We start from the raw sequence: 18,605 nt of genomic DNA, 5'->3' as shown, positions 1-18,605 counted from the left end.
TGAACCGGACTTTCTTAGCAAACGAGCTAGAGTTCAATTAAAGTGGACTAAACATGGCTAGTATGAATATACTCTTAGTATCAATCTTTATTTGTATGACATCTTTCATACAATGTTGAGCAATACAAAGTGCTTCACAGAATTAAAAACAGGACAACACAAAGTGGTTAAAAACATTCCAAAAGAGGCTGATAAAAATAAAATATATATATATCTGTCAGTAGTGAAACAGATATTAGCAAGTAGCACCAAACAAGAGAGCATTGCAGTAATACAATTAGCAAGTTATAAGAGGATGGGCTAGTGTCTTAGCTTGAGACAGACAAATATTTTTGGGAAGATAAATCCACCAGCTATAATAGTGCCATTAATGAATCATTCAGGATTTATTATTACCTTGGACTGGTTGTTTTTGAGTCTGTGTGCCTCATCAACGACCAGGCAAGCCCATTCGATGGACCCCAGCACAGCCTGGTCGATGGTGATCAACTCATAGGACGTCAGCAGAACATGGAACTTCACTGTCGAGTCTTTCTGTTGAGTACAGGGGTTGGGCGAAACTTTGGTTGGATTTCAATAAACAAATCAATCTGTCCAGTAACTCTTACTCTTTTATCACCTCCCTACCTTCATCTTGGAGGCCTTCTTCCCTCCCCTGATGGCGTTTCCCTCAAACGAGAACTCGTTCTCTCTGATAACAGCCCTGCTGTCTTTGTCCCCAACATAGGTAACCACGTACATATCGGGGGCCCACATCTCAAACTCTCTTTCCCAGTTAATAATGGTGGACAGAGGAGCGCTGACCAGGAAGGGACCTTTGGAGTGACCCTGTGAAAGCAGAATGCAGGATTAGACAAATTTAAAAAGTTCAAATCAACCCATAAAAATGCATGTCTTGCCCTGCCTTTAGAATAGAGATTTGAACTTTGAACTCATCCCCTTTTTGGGCAAAGTCAGTGTGTGTGTCGCATGTCTGAGACCCCGACCACCTTCACTGGATGACAGAGGAGGGCAGACTTGACAGGAAAAGTTCTCCAGATTTAAAATATTCTAATAGAATATCATTTTGCTGGCATACAACTGTTCTTAATGCAAGAATAAAACACACAAAACCTAGGACTGGACAATAAATCAAGAATATATATCATGACAGACGCATTATCAACAACAATAGACAGAATATTCAGTATTCAGTACAAAAAATATTCACTGAATTCTGACCCAGAACTGCAAAGCATTCTGGTAGATGTTAGCAGATGAAAGATTTTAGCTGCTCATTTTATGATGGATTCTTCATAAAATTCAAGAAAATTATGGACAACCCTCATCGTACTCTTCATAAAACCATCTTGCGTTAACTGAGTGTCTTCAGTCAGAGGCTTTTTCAAATTCACTGCAAGACAGACGACTACAAAAGATCTTTCCTCTCCATAGCCAACACTATCTACAATAACTCTCTAAAGAACTTTAATTAATATGAGTTACAACAACATTTCATTTCCCTTTGGGATCAACAAAGTACTTTTGAATTTGAATTCGAACTTCTCATGGCCAATTAAGCTAAGGTTGGTGGAATCAACTGACTCACTCTTTGGTTACCTAGCAACTCACTCACTCTATGTTACCTAGCAACAGCCTGCTGAGTAACTTGTGTAGCAGCAGTTTTAGATTTCACCACTGTGGCTCGTAACTGCTTAAAAATAAAAAATGGCGCAGAGTGAAAACTATCGATAAAACAGAAAAGGTAACACCACCAGTTTGGCAGTATTTCACTTATCAATATTGACAATTATCAATATCATGATATAAGCATTTCGTACCAGTTTTTCATTTATATTGTCCAACCTTAATAAAACCTCACTTGTCACAAATAATACCAAGGATTCCCACTCTGGATTCTCACCTCCTTATACAGAGAATACAGGAAGACAGCCGTTTGAACTGTTTTGCCTAAACCCATCTCATCAGCCAGGATGGTGTCGGTGGCCTGAGCCCATGAGAACCGGAGCCAGTTCAAGCCCTCCAGCTGGTAGGGATGCAGCGTGCCGCCTGTACTGTCCAGGTAGTCGGGCTGGCGATCAAACTTGATGGTGGGCTGGTAGGAAGAAAATATTCAGAGAACTGGTTTTTATACTGCCAACAAATAAAATAGAGTACACCAAAGCACAAATTTTAAATTTAATTTAATGGTAGATAAAACAGACTTACATCTACAACTGGATTAGCAGGTGGCCGTTCCGCCTTTTTGACTTTGACCGTTTTCTTCAGTTTTTTGCCCGGTCTCCCCTCCTCGCCCATCATCAGCTCTCTATTTAGTCCAGAAAATAAGTGATTAAATTAAGATAAACATTTCCCTCCCTCATAGACACTTGGCTCCATTTATATTAAACTGTTTCCTGAGATATAATGAAACCCTCCATACCTGTGATTCCAGTATATCTGTTTGTACGTATCATACTCAGGTATGTCCATGTCTTCACTTTCCCAGGTTGACTGGTCATAGGGCAGATCTCTCCATTTGATTAAGTAATGAACGTTGTTCTTCTTGTCAACACTAGCATTAAAAACACATAGGAAACATGGAGCTTAATGTTTTAAAATGGTCAGTATTACATTATAGCTATACTGTAACTTTGCTTTTAAGTGACTAATACCTGCTTACTGCCTAAAATAGGTTATAGGCAGTAAGCAACAATCAGGTGCATAATAATTCATATTGTGATTTTTATACTTATAATTAAATGGAAACTATTATGCAAAATTTCACATACTTCCATTTGGGTCTCTACTGCTTCTAAAAACAGCCCAAGTTCGAAAAATGTTTTGTGGCGATAACTTAATATTTCAAAAAACTCTCTATTCTTAAGTTACAATCGACAGGCACTGGCCAGTTGCCTAGCAACCCAAGCGGAGCTCCAGCACGTTTGGTCAGCTGGTTTTACCACTCCATGCACTGTACAATGGCTGCTGGAAAAGACAAGTATTTTGTTGCTCACTTACTATCCAGAGATCACTTGCTGCATTTCAGTTGGTTGTGCAGGAGGCTCTGCTAATGCTTTTCAAAAATGTATGGATGTACATTTGCAAATCTGTTTGCAGCCATTTTCATGTGCGAGTGTAAACGTTGCGTTAGAGCTTGGCGGGTGGCCAGCAGCAGCGTATTTGGATTTAAAGAGACGGAGGCCCTAAAACAGCTCATTAACCAAATCAAGAAACCATAATAGGTCTCTTTAAGAAACACCTAAAGTTACAGCAACCGCCAAACCAATATAAATGTTAAATATTAAACAAAATAAGAGTTAAAACAACTTGTTTTTACGTTATGTGCTCGGTCTCCATTTTGCATATTTCCCCTACCTGTGGTTAAGGACGCGGTGGATCATCAGCCACTCTATCTTAACCCCAAATCGTCCAAAGTCCTCCTCCATGTGAACAAACAGAGGATCTTTGTTTTTTCTTTTTGTGCTCTTGTCATCATCGCCTTCGCCTCCAAAGTCCACAGGTGGAGGTTCGTCCATGTCGGTCTTCCTCTGGTAGTTACGGAACATCACCTGGCAGTTCAGCTCCAGCTGCAGGGAAGCAGCACAACGATTTATGACGCTGTTATATTATACGTTGTGGTAAAAGCTTACTTAACTCCCACATTAGAGAATAATTGTTCAAATTAGTAAAATGTTTGATACAATTTTCACAAATTTTTAAGAGACGATAAGTACCTGCAGCTCCAGCACCCAGGAGCAGTGCCAGTAGGACATATTGCACCATTTGACAAAGAACTCCCTCTCCCGACGGCCGGCCAGAGGAGGGGGATCAGGAGCATCAGCAGGCAGGTCAGCAGGCCGGGGGACAGGCATGGAGGCTGGAGGTTCCCCCCAACGCCATGTTAAAACCTTCTGCACTTTTCCTTTCATTGGGGGACACTGGACGAAGGGACATGACGTGAGTCAGGAGGATAACGACAAAGAAATGAGGAGTGGCTTAAAATGTTTGCACTGAGCTTTTATAATTGTCATGTAGGTCTGTCGCAATAAGCATTAAATCAATTAATCACGACTTGCATGAGTTATCATTTTTCACTTTTCTCTCATTCTACCAAAAACTGGATGACAAAAGTCTTCAGTCTGGTGATTTGGTCTCAAATAGCCATTTTTTGAGGGGCAGTTTTGTTCATTGAGTATTTAGTATCTATTTTATTTGTTGTGTCTGTTGTTTTGTTTATTTATTTTGGATATTTAAAATGTCTTCTAGCTCCAGTGCTGAATATTCAATAGAATTTACATTTTACTGATCTTCGAGAATATATTCTTGCATTGTTTTGTAATTATATCATTTGAAAATGCTCTCAAAACAACAATATCTTTTATTGCAGTAACGTCCGGGACAATTAATCATCCACCAAAATATGGTTGTGGTGAAAGAACCTTAATCAGAGCTGCAAGACTGTCAAAGTTTGTCTGTAGTACAATATGTAAACTTATCCTGATCAGGAGGATCAGCTGTATCTGCAGTAGAAAGCTGCATTTGCAATCCAGATTCAGAACCTCCAGAGCATGCGCAGATGCAGACTCGGTGCTCACCTTGCAGCGGGGGCAGATCCACTCTCCGTTGGGAATCTCGGGGAGAGGAGGGTTCAGGCAGTGGATGTGGTAGGAGGAGGGGCAGGTGTCACAGCAGAGCAGCTCTCCGCCGTCCTTACACACTCTGCAGAACTCAATGTGGTGGTCGTCTTCCTCCTCCATGCCATCATCTCTTCTGTCGTCATCATCCTCCCCTTCAGCCTCGGACAGATCATCTCTAGCCTCCCACTGGATCCCCTCCTTCTCCTTGGTGTTGCAATCAGACACGAGGAGGAGGTGGTGCGTGTTGAGTGGGGGAGGGAGGTATGCGGAATGGCATGAAAGGAAAAAGGGAGAGGTGGGGGGATACGGGAGCGAGAGTGGTGGAGGGTGTAGAGCGTGCATTGAATGCGTGTGCATGTGGAGTCAGAGATAGGGAGTGGAAGAGGGGGGACAGGAGAAAATAGAAGATGGAGGGTGGGATGTATGGAAGAGAAATGAGAAAAGACAGACAGAGAAATGTAACATTAGGGAGAGACAGAACTAAAGTGCCAAATCTAAAAAGTCAATTTTGCTTCTTGTTTTCCAGAAATTCTCTAAAGTAGTGAACAACATTTTAGAAGCAAGCTCAAAATACTCAGACCTCCAACCTGGGTGGCTCTGATTAGGGTGCTGCAATAAATCTGCCCTGAGAACAGTGATCACCCGATACTTACATGTGAAACCGATCTTATCTACCTCGGAAAAGGTGTAAAAATCAACCCATGTCCTACTTCGCTCTGCTATGAGAGAGGGCGGTCGACCATATTTTGGAGCTAAAGATTTTTTTTAATTTGAGAGGAAATTTGAAAACATCACTTGATTGTTATGTGTTGTGGGAATACATTATTAACAGCATCCTAACAGCAACTATAAATTCTTAAAAAACATTAAGAAAAAAATACAATTACAATAAATATGTTTAATCCTATTTAAAGTGTCAAACTGTTTTTGATCAGTTATTCGTGACTTGTCACTTAATCCGCTGAAGTTTTTAGTTTGTAGACCAGTAAAGACAGACAGTGGCTACAGAGTTCAGGTGAATTAAAAAAAAGAAAAGAAAAACACCTGACCTCAGTCTCACTAGGTGTTCACATACTGCCATACTATGTTGCCAGTGTGCTTCCTATATTTTCACCAGAGATTCTTTAAACCATCTTTGCTGTCACTGTTATTGGTGTATAAAAAAAAAACTGGAATACGTAAACAAACGATGTTTAGCCTGGTGGGGGTGTAAGTAGAGCCTGGTGGCCTGCCAGGCTTATAACACACTGGAGGAAACCCTGCACACCGGCCCATCAGGTCACCCCACTGTTACCAAATCAGCAACTTTCTTACTATATTTAGCAACATTTCAGACAAAAATAATCACTATCGGTCAAAATCAGAATCAGCAGGCTTGGTTTTTAAAGATTGGTAATCGGTGATCGGCCAGAAAACTGCAATCGGTGCAGCCCTAGTTCTGATGATTTGTACTCACACAGTGTGGACAGCTCCACTTGCCCTCTGGAGCCTTCTCCATGTCAGGGTCCAGACACACCATGTGATAAGCTCTGGGACAGGTGTCACACAAAATAATCTCTCCTCCCTGCTGGCACACCTCGCAGTAGTCCTGGTGGTCGGTCTCATAGCCATCGCCATCTTCTGTCTCCACTGACAAAAAAAGAGTCCCAGAAATAAACATGTCAGTGAAAACAGGAAGCAGCTCAGCCTAAACTTGAATGACGTAGTGAATCTTCCTATACTAGACTGAAGTTTTAAGCCTCTTAAACAAGGTTTGTACATTTCTCACAAAGTGAAATTCAAACATTTCAAGACAAATTTTCAAACTTTTCCAGCACCGCACTTTGGAGATAAAAACAATACAAATGAACTAAAGAAGACGGTTTCAATTCTCTAATATATCATAACATTTCTTTCTGTTAAGTAATAATGTCTTGTGATAATATTCAACATTCTTCAGTAGGGACAATGTAAAATGAAATATAACAAAATTTTATGGTTTGAAATGTCTCTCACATACCCCTGACTGGTCCAAGAACAAAAAACTTAACAAAAATAACTAAAAATTTCAATAGCATTTTTGTTAAAAAATATAAGACCTGTATATCAACTATAGAGATCAATAACTCTTTGAGCTAAAAGAAATAATAAATATTCTTTGCACTGAAACAATCCAAATAAATAATGTTAAAGTAAATAACCTTCCTGCTCAAATTAAAAGCTTAAACACAAAATGCAAAGTACCAAAGAAAGGCTCTAAAAATGTTTTTACCAAGTTTTCTGGATTTAGCAAACAGAAATAATTTTGGTCATTCTAACTAACCTAAGTCAAGAAAACTTTAGCTTGCTTTAACTTCAGAAAGTGAGAAAAAACGTGTTTTTCTATTAGAAGTATGAATAGAAAAACTTCATACTTCTACTAGAAGTATGAATAGACCTAAAATAAGTTTCAACTGTAAGTAATGTTTATACAGAAATCAAGCTCTTTCCAAACCTTCAAAAAACCAAATTGTAATTCAAGGTTTTTCTACATTTAGAGTGAAGATTTCCAAAGCATTTTTTTTCCAAACCTTTCTTCTTCTTTTTCGCATTTTTGGATTTCTTCTTAGGACGGCTGCTGCGGATGGAGCCGTCAGACACTGAGAAACTACCGTCTTCAAAGTCACTGTCGCCATCAGGCTCGTCTTCATCGCTCTGATTGGACGCAGAGTTAAAAGAAGACAATTCCTAAAATAAAGTCCTTACACATTTTCCATCTTAAAATGTTATGCATTTTGTTTTCTAAGCGCAAACATTTAAGTAGTTCACCCTAATCTCTAGTTTCCTCTTCATTTACATAATTATTATGACTTCTAATAATAATTCTAATAATTACTTCTATAATAATTTATGACTTCTAAGTCATAAAGATTGTTGTAAGAATAAAACCTGCAGAAGTACAGATAAAATTGGGGCTTAGCTATTTAAATCATAGTTTGTATTCTTTGATCGTTCAACTTGTTTGCAAAAATAGTAGTAGTGATACGTTTGCCCTTAAAACCAAACCCAGATTTAGAACTTCTAGTCAAGTTTTCATCACTGAGATCCCATACTTATCCAGAATTTTTTATTTTTTAAATCATAAAATCAAATTCAATATTTTAAAGCATTTATCGGACTGTTTATCACTATTGTGAAAAATGTCTTACCGTAATAAGAATTTATTATTGTCCCAATAAATTTCAACTAAAGATGTTCAAATAAAACATAAATTTAATTTGTACTATTTTCTCCACTGTTTGTTCCATGACAGCATCAATAAATATCAGTAAATTTGAAAATATGATTAAATACAGTTACAATATGCAGTTTAAATCGCATTTCTTTATGTAGGTGGCGTCCTTGAGTAGATTATCTCAAATAGGAATGTTTTTCAAGACTTGTATTTGTTATTGTGGGGCTATAATTGCCGTACCATACAGTCACAGCCACAAAGTTACTTAAAAAAGAAGTATTAAATAGTTTTTTTATTATCATCATTATCACAATAGTATCGCAATAAAATTCTGAGTCCATATCGCCCACCGCTGGTTGAATCTAACTTCTTTATGTTCATGTTTTTTGTTTGTTTTGTATCTTTCTGATGCACCGAAGAACAATTCCCCCCCGAACATCCTTAAACATAATAAACCAGCTATAGAAAATGAATAAATATCTTACAGAGGAGCGCTTTCTCTTGCTGTTGAGGCCCCCTAGTTTGATTTTAAGCGGGGCCACCTTCTTGGGTTTTGGCTTAGGGGGAGGCTTCGGTGTAGGTTTTGACCTTTTGCGAGCATTTGGACCTATAGTAAGAATTAAAAGTGAATTTTAAAATTACCATTATTCTCAGTTTTAGATCAAACACAGTATCTTTAGCTTTGAATATGCACTGTACCTTTTCCCTCTTTCGTCTTGGCCTTGCGGAGTGGGGGAGCTGGAGCCGGCGCTGGGGGCGGTGCAGGTGTTGGAGCGGCAGCAGCAACAGAGGCAGGGGCAGGAGAGGGAGTAGTCACAGGGGAGGCAGCAGAGGCAGCCTCCACACCTCCGTCAGTCCCCACAGCCACCATGTTCTCCACTGCTGCAGCCACATTGGCAGCTGCAAGGGCTGCATTGGCTGTGGCGCAACCCTGAGAGGAGGGAACAGCACAGAGTGAGAGTTTTTGCTCATTTCAAGCATCTTAACATAAAATAACAGAATAATTATTAGAGAGTTGTAATACCTTCAGCGGGTTGTTTGTGCTGAATTCTCTCCACTTAGCCATCATTAAGGTCATCATCTTGGATACGGGAATTTTGGGATTCTTTGCTGCAATTAAAGGTCTAAAATGGACAAAGTTTATTGTATTTTTTTATCAGTTTATTTACATATTTACTACTGGGAACAAGAAAGAAACAAGATATGATGTTGTCCCTAGGGATACACCGATTCACTTTTTTCTCTCCCAATGCCAATACCGATATCTGAGGTCAAGGATCAGCCGATACCCATCCGATACAGAGAAACAGAGCTGAATTAAAACATTTCTTTTTATAAAAACAGACACAAATGTACTTAATTACAAATTTATTTGATAATTTAAATGCATCAATTTCTTCACTAGCTTGGTCAACCATGAAAAATCAACAAAACTTTCATTTGTGCAGTCAGTCCAGTTAAAAATAAAACAGCCAATGCAAAATAAATAATTAAGAAACTGAAACTAATAAAAACAGGTTGACTGTTTTGGTCAAAAACCTAAAAATTAACTGCATCAAACCTTCTTTCAAATGGTTCAGATAGTGCAATTAGAAATTCTAAATATGTTGTAAAATAAATAATAAAGCATAGAATTAGACTGCATAGATCTGGCCTTATGTATCAGGCATACTGTCATCGATACCCAATGTATCATTTTTTTCAATATCAGTACAGATATTAATATCAGATCGGTGCATCTCTAGTTTTCCCCTCACCTAACAAACTGGCTGAAAGCCTTGTAGTTGGTGAGAGAGCTGTAGTCTTCCTGAGTAAAGACATGATCGATGTCCTTCATGCCCCAGGCCTCCAGCAGCTGGGCGGAGCTTTTCGGCTGTGGTGGGAGCAGAGAAGTTGGAAAACAAAGCCAGTCAGAGGAACTTAATTTCCAGGAGCTGCATACGCTTTTTCCACAGGGAGTAAACAATAAAACTTTACCTGGCAGTCATCGTCGTCGTCATCATCATCTTCTGGTTCTGGATCTTTGCGTTTGCTCTTAGAGCCTCCTTTCTCTCCGGCCCCACCTCCTTTCTTCTTGTCTTTTGCAGAGCTTGAGCGTTTCTTCTTTTTTCTCCCAGGGGCGTAATCACTCCCTTCACTCTCTGACCGCATAACTCCCTCATCTGCATCCCTCTCTGCCGCCTCCATTCCCATCAGGTGCTCTGGGGAGCTGACCGGCAGTTCCTACAAAATACAGACCCACTTTACTAATTACAAGAAGGCACGGCTCCTTAACAGGTTTTATTTTTTTCCCATTTGTCGCTTGCAGAGGTTATGATTCTCTTTAAGGCTCATTAGTTAAAAATCAATGGGTTCTGCTCTGTTAGGCATGAAACACACAAAGTATGACTCTTCCCATACTTTAAATTAAGTTATTTTAATGCATCACAAATTTTATAGGTACAAAAATGAATCTTTTGTAATATTTTAAGCATTTACAGGAATACATTAACATAAAGGCAAGTTTACTAATGCAAGATTCCAGTCTTTTCCTTGCAAACTAAAAGTTATGATTTTTAACTGCTGGTTTGACAAAACAACCACTTTTGTTGTAAGGGATCCAAAATGTTTTCATAGTTCCATTTATCAAATATTTCATAATACTGTACAGTGAATATAAACAGGTCACTTCAGACCGAAATAAGAGACTATTTCATACTCAGCATAAACCCAAGCTTCTGTTTATATGATTTACTTTAACCCTTACTGTTCATTGCACAAATATATTGTTTATTCTTAGTTTTTACAATTTGAAGATGTTTGCACATAAAAAAAAAAAACGCTAAATAAAACATCAATAGTTATTTTATCGTTATTCAAGACAAAAAAAATCCCTTATTGTGCACAAAAATTCAATTACTATTCAAATTAAAATAAGAAATTACAGAAAGTATTTTTTCTAGTGACATAATGGATGCCAGAAAGGGCTACTTTATGACAACATTGAGATATTATTGCTGAATATTGTAATGATAATTTAAATTATGATTAACTCATATTTTCCTTTCACTGAAGCACTTTCATTTTCACCATCACAATGTTCACAACTACTCTAACCAAGATTTCTGATTTTGGTCACTAAGATTGATATCCTTAATAAACGGAGTTTAAAAAGTTTTTATACTTATCACATCAACGTTTGGATGCTATGTAAATTTCTTTACAAGTCACAGATGGAAAATTGATCAATGCATGAGAGGCTGAAGCTCAGCGTGAGCTTCTCATGACCAATTCCTAAATAATACAGCTAATATACGCAAGTAATTTAAAAGCTTCTGTCTATATTATTGGTGCAAATTCAATTTAACGTAATCATATTTGAGATTTTTACATTTTTAATTTTAATTTGTAGAATTTAAATAAGAAGGGTTTTATTTTTATTTGTCCTATGTTAGAGCTGGCAATTTCTAAATATAATTTATATGATAAAGATGCGGTATGTAACTTTTATAAAAAATATTTTTCTTCTTAGATATTTGTTTAAAATGTCACTATGTATGTCAACAGACAGATAACCTGAGCTCTTCTGCCTTCTCCTAATTCTTCCACTGATACTAGAAAAAAGTAATTAGAGCCAGGAGGCGGGTCTTAGCGCTGTCAATCACAATCCTCTGTGGTGCTGCTCAACCCTCTCCCACAACCTTCCTTGCTCTCTGCTACCATGAACACTCAGTCTAGTTAGCATGACCACCAATAATGGCTGCTAAACAGTTTTCCTATAATGATAAGTCATTTCTTCGCCATTAGTGCATTTAGCAGCAGTGACTGACAGCTCTAAGACCCGCCTTCTGGCTCTGATTGGTTGTTTTTGGTCTGTGCATATCTTCAGATGGGAAGAGCTGGAGGAGATTGATCTTTATCTGTCTCAAACTATACTGTCACGACACAGAGAAGTTTTAACAAATATGTAAAAAACATATTCTTTCAAAAAGTTACATACTGCAACTTTAAAGGGAAAACCTTATATCTTACATCTTACTTGTGTCTATATTTTATATTGCTTATATGAAAATGAAAACGAGGAATAGGAGTAAGTCAAATAAACATTTAGAATAGCTAAAAATATTTTTTTACAATAATTGAAGAAAAAAATATCAGTATTATTATGTAATTTGTGACTCTTATGTTGTAAATGACTCCAACTTTGAGTGTGGATCATATTTTAGCATAGCTGTGGGTGGAATTAATTTCCCTCATTTTTAATGGGGGAAAATTATTTGCTTTTGCATTGCAATTTTTCAGGACACAAACTGCCTGTTTGCTTGATGGATTGAAACCCTCAAGGAACCTTAGGCAAAATTAGGGAATTAAAAAAAATGTTTTTCTAAGCTCCCTCACAAAAAAAAATTTAAATTTAAATATCCAGCATACAAACTTTTGACAGGAGCAGCGAGCTCACCTCCCGGATGGGTCTTTGCCTCTTGCTGCTCCGGCTCTCTCTGCTGCTCTTCTTGGCTTTCTTCTTCTTCTTCGACTTGGGTGCCTCGTCCAGGTCGGAGACAACATCCTCCGGCTCTTCTTCATCTGCAAATAAGACATGCTTGCATTATTATTCGTTTCAGGAGAGAAAACACGACGGCAGGCCGGAGGGGGGAGAAGACCACGAACGAACGAACGCGCGCGCGCTGCTCCGTCTGGCACGACTGGGCAAACGGCTGTGCGCGCGCGCACACACAAACGCGTCCGTGAATGCCACAACAGCACAGGTTTAAACTTACCCGATTTCCTAACGCTAAAAAATTACATAGAATAAAACTTTAACAGCCCACACTTTTATTAACACATTAGCGACGTTTCTTTTAAAAAATATTAAATAAAATAAATAACGAAAAGTGTGAACACTTGCTTCTCAAGTTAGCTAACTAATCTGTCATGGCGAGTGACCCGAGCCGAGCCGAGCCGAATACTCCCGGCTAGCTTCAGCTAGCATCGCGGAGAAGCTCAAGTTACACAGAGATGGACCTTTCTTCGGGGAAAGGAGGGAGAGCGAGGAAGGGGGGCAAACGCCGAGCTTACCGTGAAGAACTGAATGCTCCTCTGGCGCTCCAAAGTCGTCCCTCTCATCTTCGCTACACGACATTTTCCCCCTCCGAAAGGTTTAAATTTATTTCTTTGCAGGGCGAATTAATCCCCCGTAAAACCTCGCTCCTCGGTCGGCGAGGGAGGAGGGAAAATGACGTGGGACTGGTGGAGAATGGACCGGGGGTGTCCAGGAAGGGAGGGTAGCGTGTGAGTAGGGGGGACTGAGGAGTGGTGGTTGGGCGCTTGGTGCTGGGGGAAAAAAAACAAATAATGATACATTTGATTGGCTCGAAGCCTGCCCAGTTGGAATTGTAAACACACACTATTAAATTGTCCACCTGTCAAAACAAACAAGTTATTATGCAGGTAGATCCCAACAAAGGAGTGGATCAACTTACAGGTGACATTTATCCATGTTATTAAAAAACAAAGCAATAAATGCACCGCTTCTTATGAGAAAGGTGCATCAGAGAAAAGTTTAAGCTTAAAAATTCCTGCCTTCACATATTGGAAACTTACTGTAGTGTGCGTGTAGTCCGGTTCGAGGTGTGCTCCCTCTTTCGGAGCGACTAATAAAAACCAATCACACTGCTTCAGCTCCAGATGTTGTCCTAGGAAGCTCACTCATTAAATCCCCGAGTGATATTTCTGTTTCTTTTTCGCAATGACCCCAAACACGCGGCTCCGTCCCCCACTTCTTGTTTCCCCCTTACCTTACAGGCAGCGCTTAGCTAACATCCTCACAAACACACAAAGGGGGCAGACATCCCATAATAATCCCCCCTCTCCCTCCCACACGCACGCAGGACTCTGCATAGTTACCTCGCAACGGACAGACCATAATACTCCGGCTGCCCCCACCCCCTCCAACATGCACGCGCACATGCATGCACTATGCTCATGCACATGCACACTTCTTCCCCTTTCCACTGGAAGTCCCAGCCCCCTTAGCAACCCCGTTGTCATAGTGACACCCCCCTCCCTTGCTCCAGTGGACAGACCATAATACTCCAGCAGTGGCAGCATACATCCCATAATAATATACAACACCTAAAAAGACAAGAAGGTAAAAAAAAAAAAAAAAAAAAAAAACACCACACAGATGGTCCTTGGAGGAGATCAGGTGACAGACCATAATACTCACCGGGCGTCCAGCTGGTGTTAAAACTATGCAATAAATAAGTAAAAATAAGGAAATAAAGTGATGGATATTGTTCTTAGTGGTGCTCATGCAGGTGGACGGCATGCCGGCAGTGTGCGGGTCAAACACCCTGCAGAGGTTCAGTGTTTACCTGAGGCCTTCTCTCTCAAATATTACCTCTGAGTCTCCATCAGGAAAATCAAAACGATCCCACGCCAACAGGTGCGCAACTGCACCAACACGACCAGCAGAGCTGCTGCTGGTCGGAAGCAGTTTCATAAACCAGTTCATTAAAAAAAACCACAACATGCCGTTTCAGTGAGAAAAAGTAGTAAACAATTTAAGCTGAACTCGAATCAGACAGCATGCAAAGAAAGCTGTTTAAACTGTTTATCTGTAAAGATTTATCCACCATCTTGTCACACATTCATCTCGTGCCAGAAGCTATTCATATTGCGATGCTATATGAGGTTTGGCTGCTGGTTTCGTAAAAATAAACCAGCAGCGCTACTGAACGATGATTTATATTGGCAGTGTTTATTGTTAGAAAGTTAAACAAACTTTAATGTGCAACAAGTCGACAGAAGAACAAAGCAGGAGCACATCTGGATTTCATAATTTTGGTATAGTTCAGCTTCTATGAAAATGATGTTAGTGACCCTGTTTGGGCCTGAGGCCGCCATGCTGCTCCAACACATCTGTCCCACATCTGTTATCTCAAGGAACATAGTCACAATCCACCAATTTAAAGGACCATATCATGTAAAATCAGCGTTTTTTTTTAGCTTTACATGATGTTATACTGTGGTGTTATTCCTGGAGTGTTGCTTTAATTCTTTCATCCATTTTTTGAGAAATCCTTTAATCTCCATGGCAACCATTCAGCTGTTCAAAACGCCTGGGTGGATCTAGTCCCGCCCCCAAACCACAGCTCCTCCTTGGAGCTGCTTGTTGCAAGCTTTCATGCTACTCCCTCACCTCTGCTCCTTCAGACTAGCAGCAGCAGTTAGCAAACGCCTCAGTGAGCTTCGGCACTGAGCTACTTCTCAGTGAAACTCTGGTAAAAAAAAAAAAAAAAAAAACATTATTAAAGGATAAATAGAGGAGAGATGTTGTGATAACATCCCGAAGAAGGAGTTGCCTTAAAAGCAAGAATTTTTCAAAGCTAAATTACAATGTCAAATTTCTTTTAAGTCATATTTGATATAGTATTTTTCATAACAACTGAAGTTAACTGTGTTAACTGAAGTTATGAAATTGCCATTTTTGCTATAAAATTGTTATTTTATAGCAATTGATTATACTATAAAATGGCACTATGTGCCTGTCACTTTAAGAGATTCATAACAACATTCACAAATTCAAAGATTCCCAATCAGCCTAGGCTGCTCCACAATTTCAGTAACAATTTTAAAGATAAAATGGTTTTTATCACCTTAAAATAGCTGACTTACTTATATCATTGGTTCTTAAAACTTAAGCATCCTAATGGTAAGCATATCATAACTGGACATGAATAAAATTCAATTTTATAAACATAAAAACACTGCAGACATCTTTATCCACAGATAATTAGGAATAAGAATCCCAGTGTTGTATAGTAACGAAGTAAAAATACTTCACTACTTTACTTAAGTATATTTTGGAGTACTTCATACTTTCCTCGAGTATGAAAATTTTTGATGACTTTCACTTTTACTTCACTACATTTCCGAACTTAATTGCGTACTTTTACTCCGATACATTTTCAATGTGTGGTTTAGTTACTCGTTACAAAAAAGCGAGAGAGAGAAACAAAGTGTTTTGACCCCACCTACTGATTAGCAAGTAGGCTACCGAACAAAGTCCGTAGCCTGCTTGCCTGGGCTTGTTCATCACCTCCAATAGGATACACCTGTTTCGCTTCTCCCATTGTTGGGGAAATCAGAAATCAGAACACCGTACAGAGTGCTGCCCGCACTGACGCGGCTCAGGGATTACGTGACACGCAGCGCCGTGCCCTATAATGCACTGTAAGCTATGTAATGTGTTTGAGGCAGTTGACCAAAATCCCGGACAATTTTTAAATTCCCCCCGGACATCTTTTTAGGTCTGAAAAGTAGGACATGTCCGGGAAAAAGAGGACGTCTGGTCACCCTAGTTCAATGGGGGACAGAAGCCATAGCGATAGCAATTTAGACTAAATTTAACGAATATAGGAAAGGCATGCAAGTTCAAAACCACAAACCATTAACATGTGCTACTCTTTAAAACTGGAACAATTTATTAGCAGGTTTAATTTTGTCTGCACTTGGTTGGGTACATTATTTTAAGTTTATTTGACAAGTTTACCAAAATATAAGAAATGTCATTCACACTTGCCTTGTTTTACTTTTTACTTGTACTTTTCATTACATTACTTGAGTACATCCATTTTTACAGTAATTTCCATACTTAAGTACAAGACGTTTCAGATACTTTAAGACTTTTACTCAAGTAACATTTCAGTCAGTGACTTCGACTTTTACCAAAGTCGTATTTTGGAGAGGTACTTGTACTTTTACTTGACTTTGAGATTTCAGTACTTTATACAACACTGAAGAATCCATCTCTACTTCTTTCACAGATTTTGAGATAAATAGTAATTTTTTGACCACTAAAAAGAGGGGATCGGGATTGTTTACATGCACTTAAAGCTGCAGTACGTCACTTTTATAAATACTTTTTTTTTTTTTACATATTTGTTAAAGGTTGTGACAGTATGGATGGTATGAGACAGATAATCAGTAAAAAAGTCAAGCTCCTCTTCCTTCTCCCAGTGCTAACTAGAAACAACCAATCAGAGCCAGGAGGCGGGTCTTATAGCTGTCAATCAAGTGTGTTGCTCCCCTTAACTCTTTGCTCTCTGCTATACTGCAGCTAGCATAGCATGTTGTGAAAACTAAGGCTAGTTAGCATAAACTGTTTTTCCGTAATGGGAAGTTATTTCTCCGACATTAGCATGTTTTAGCGGGAGTACACGAGGGTGATTGACAGCTCTCCTGGTTCTGATTGGTTGAGCGGAGTATTTCTTCAGACAGCAATAGCAGCTCAGGAAGGTGGTGGAGGAGATCGATCTTTTCACAGATTATTTGTCTCATAAACTATCACAACACGGTGACAGTTTCAACAAATATGTAAAGAAGGAATTCTTTATAAAAGCTACAGACTGTAGGTCTTGACTCAAACATTGCTTGAGTTACATTCAAGCAATGATTATATGAAGGTAGACTATAATAACAGTTAATTTAATTACACTATTTTTCAGGATATTTACTAATCAATATACAACCACGTGGAGTGTGCAGCAAATGTTAGCAAAACTAACACATAATCAGTAGAAATGATAGCTTTCCTGAATAAGGGTAAAATTAAATAATTTGTCAACTGAGACTGTGTGACCCCAGGCAACCCTCAGCAGTCGCAAAGTCCTCTTACACCTGCAGGTGCACCTCGGTTTGTAAAATAATTGTCAAAAAATTTACTTATTCATTCAAAAAAAACAACTCATACAGCTTATAGATTCATAACAAAAGGTGAGATATATATTTTCAGACATTTGTTTTTGTTAATTGTCGTGATAAGTTTAAGAAAACCTTAAAATTTTAATGGAAAATTTAAACTTTACATATCTACTAAAATATATGTCCAGTTATTAAACAATGTGTCTACTCAACAGTTGGGTTAGCCTTCTTTTAGTGCATTGGTGTGTCATGAAGGCGACAGAATTTCTTCCCTCCACACAACTTTCCAGTGATATGCTTCAATGCAGCACTCGTCCACCTGTTCTTATCTAAGACTGTAAAGGACTGGGTAGGCCATAACATGTAGCATTTTATTTATTGGTCTCATGTAACTTTCTAATTTTCAAAGATAGATAATTTCTGGGTTTAAAATCTATCACTCTGTGAACAATTATCAAATCAAATTGAGTTACTCCAATAAATTAGGTGTTCAAAGATGTCATAGTTTATTGAGAAAAACATGAACTTTTAATGCAAACAAATATGAAACAAATATAAGTTGAACATGTTTGCTAGTATTCCGGAACGTGAATTTTAGATGTGCACAAATCATTTTAAATATCTCTTTTTAGATCATAAATACTTGATTTTATGCAGATTTCATTTTGGCGAACATACAGCAAAGCCATTATTTATGTTGAAAAAAGACAGTGTTTGCCATTTGAGAATGTATTTCAGATCTTCCTTAATCTCGTTCGTACATCCCTCACTGAGGTTCACATTTTTGTGCTGTTTGTTTTGTTAGAAACTATAATTATAAGGGCTTTGCCTGTAATAACACAAAGTGACATTAGGCATCAATCTGGAAACACTGAATCAGTAAAGGTCTGTAAGAAAACCAATATATTGCTTTTTTTTGTCTTTCATACATTTCACATGTAGTTCTTTCTGCTACAAATCAATCCATCTACTGTATCTGTAACAGCTGCAAACATCATATCTGTTGAGAATTAGGTTTAAAGTAATATTTTTTTACCAACATGTTTCTTCTGGCAGGAAGTAATATTTTTGAGTTGCACAACTAAAGTCCCTAAAGATTAGGGTGATGG

The 18,605-nt window shown here is 38.5% G+C and overlaps 1 protein-coding gene across 5 annotated transcripts in view; it reads right to left on the bottom strand.

The window, feature by feature from the left end:
• chd4b (chromodomain helicase DNA binding protein 4b) overlaps positions 1-13,635 on the bottom strand; it is a 32,863-nt gene extending 19,228 nt beyond the window's left edge. For 2 of the 5 annotated variants that reach the window (XM_032558394.1, XM_032558396.1), the window contains exons 1-18: positions 13,393-13,635; positions 12,868-13,122; positions 12,251-12,375; positions 9,790-10,035; positions 9,570-9,685; positions 8,837-8,936; positions 8,512-8,743; positions 8,298-8,419; positions 7,169-7,292; positions 6,076-6,248; positions 4,578-4,823; positions 3,717-3,920; positions 3,358-3,569; positions 2,423-2,554; positions 2,209-2,308; positions 1,904-2,095; positions 628-828; positions 397-534 (exon numbers count right to left, since the gene is read on the bottom strand). In XM_032558394.1, the coding sequence (XP_032414285.1) occupies positions 397-534; positions 628-828; positions 1,904-2,095; positions 2,209-2,308; positions 2,423-2,554; positions 3,358-3,569; positions 3,717-3,920; positions 4,578-4,823; positions 6,076-6,248; positions 7,169-7,292; positions 8,298-8,419; positions 8,512-8,743; positions 8,837-8,936; positions 9,570-9,685; positions 9,790-10,035; positions 12,251-12,375; positions 12,868-12,931 (2,727 nt within the window). In that variant the 5' untranslated portion in view covers positions 12,932-13,122; positions 13,393-13,635. Of the gene's footprint in view, positions 1-396; positions 535-627; positions 829-1,903; positions 2,096-2,208; positions 2,309-2,422; positions 2,555-3,357; positions 3,570-3,716; positions 3,921-4,577; positions 4,824-6,075; positions 6,249-7,168; positions 7,293-8,297; positions 8,420-8,511; positions 8,744-8,836; positions 8,937-9,569; positions 9,686-9,789; positions 10,036-12,250; positions 12,376-12,867; positions 13,123-13,392 lie in introns of those variants that run through there. The other 3 variants (XM_032558391.1, XM_032558392.1, XM_032558395.1) reach the window with 2 other exon arrangements.
• Between the last annotated feature and the right edge of the window lie 4,970 nt (positions 13,636-18,605).

Source organism: Xiphophorus hellerii, chromosome 3, assembly GCF_003331165.1.
Source record: "Xiphophorus hellerii strain 12219 chromosome 3, Xiphophorus_hellerii-4.1, whole genome shotgun sequence".
Taxonomy (NCBI): Eukaryota; Metazoa; Chordata; class Actinopteri; order Cyprinodontiformes; family Poeciliidae; genus Xiphophorus; species Xiphophorus hellerii.
This window is presented reverse-complemented; position numbering and strand designations above follow the sequence as displayed.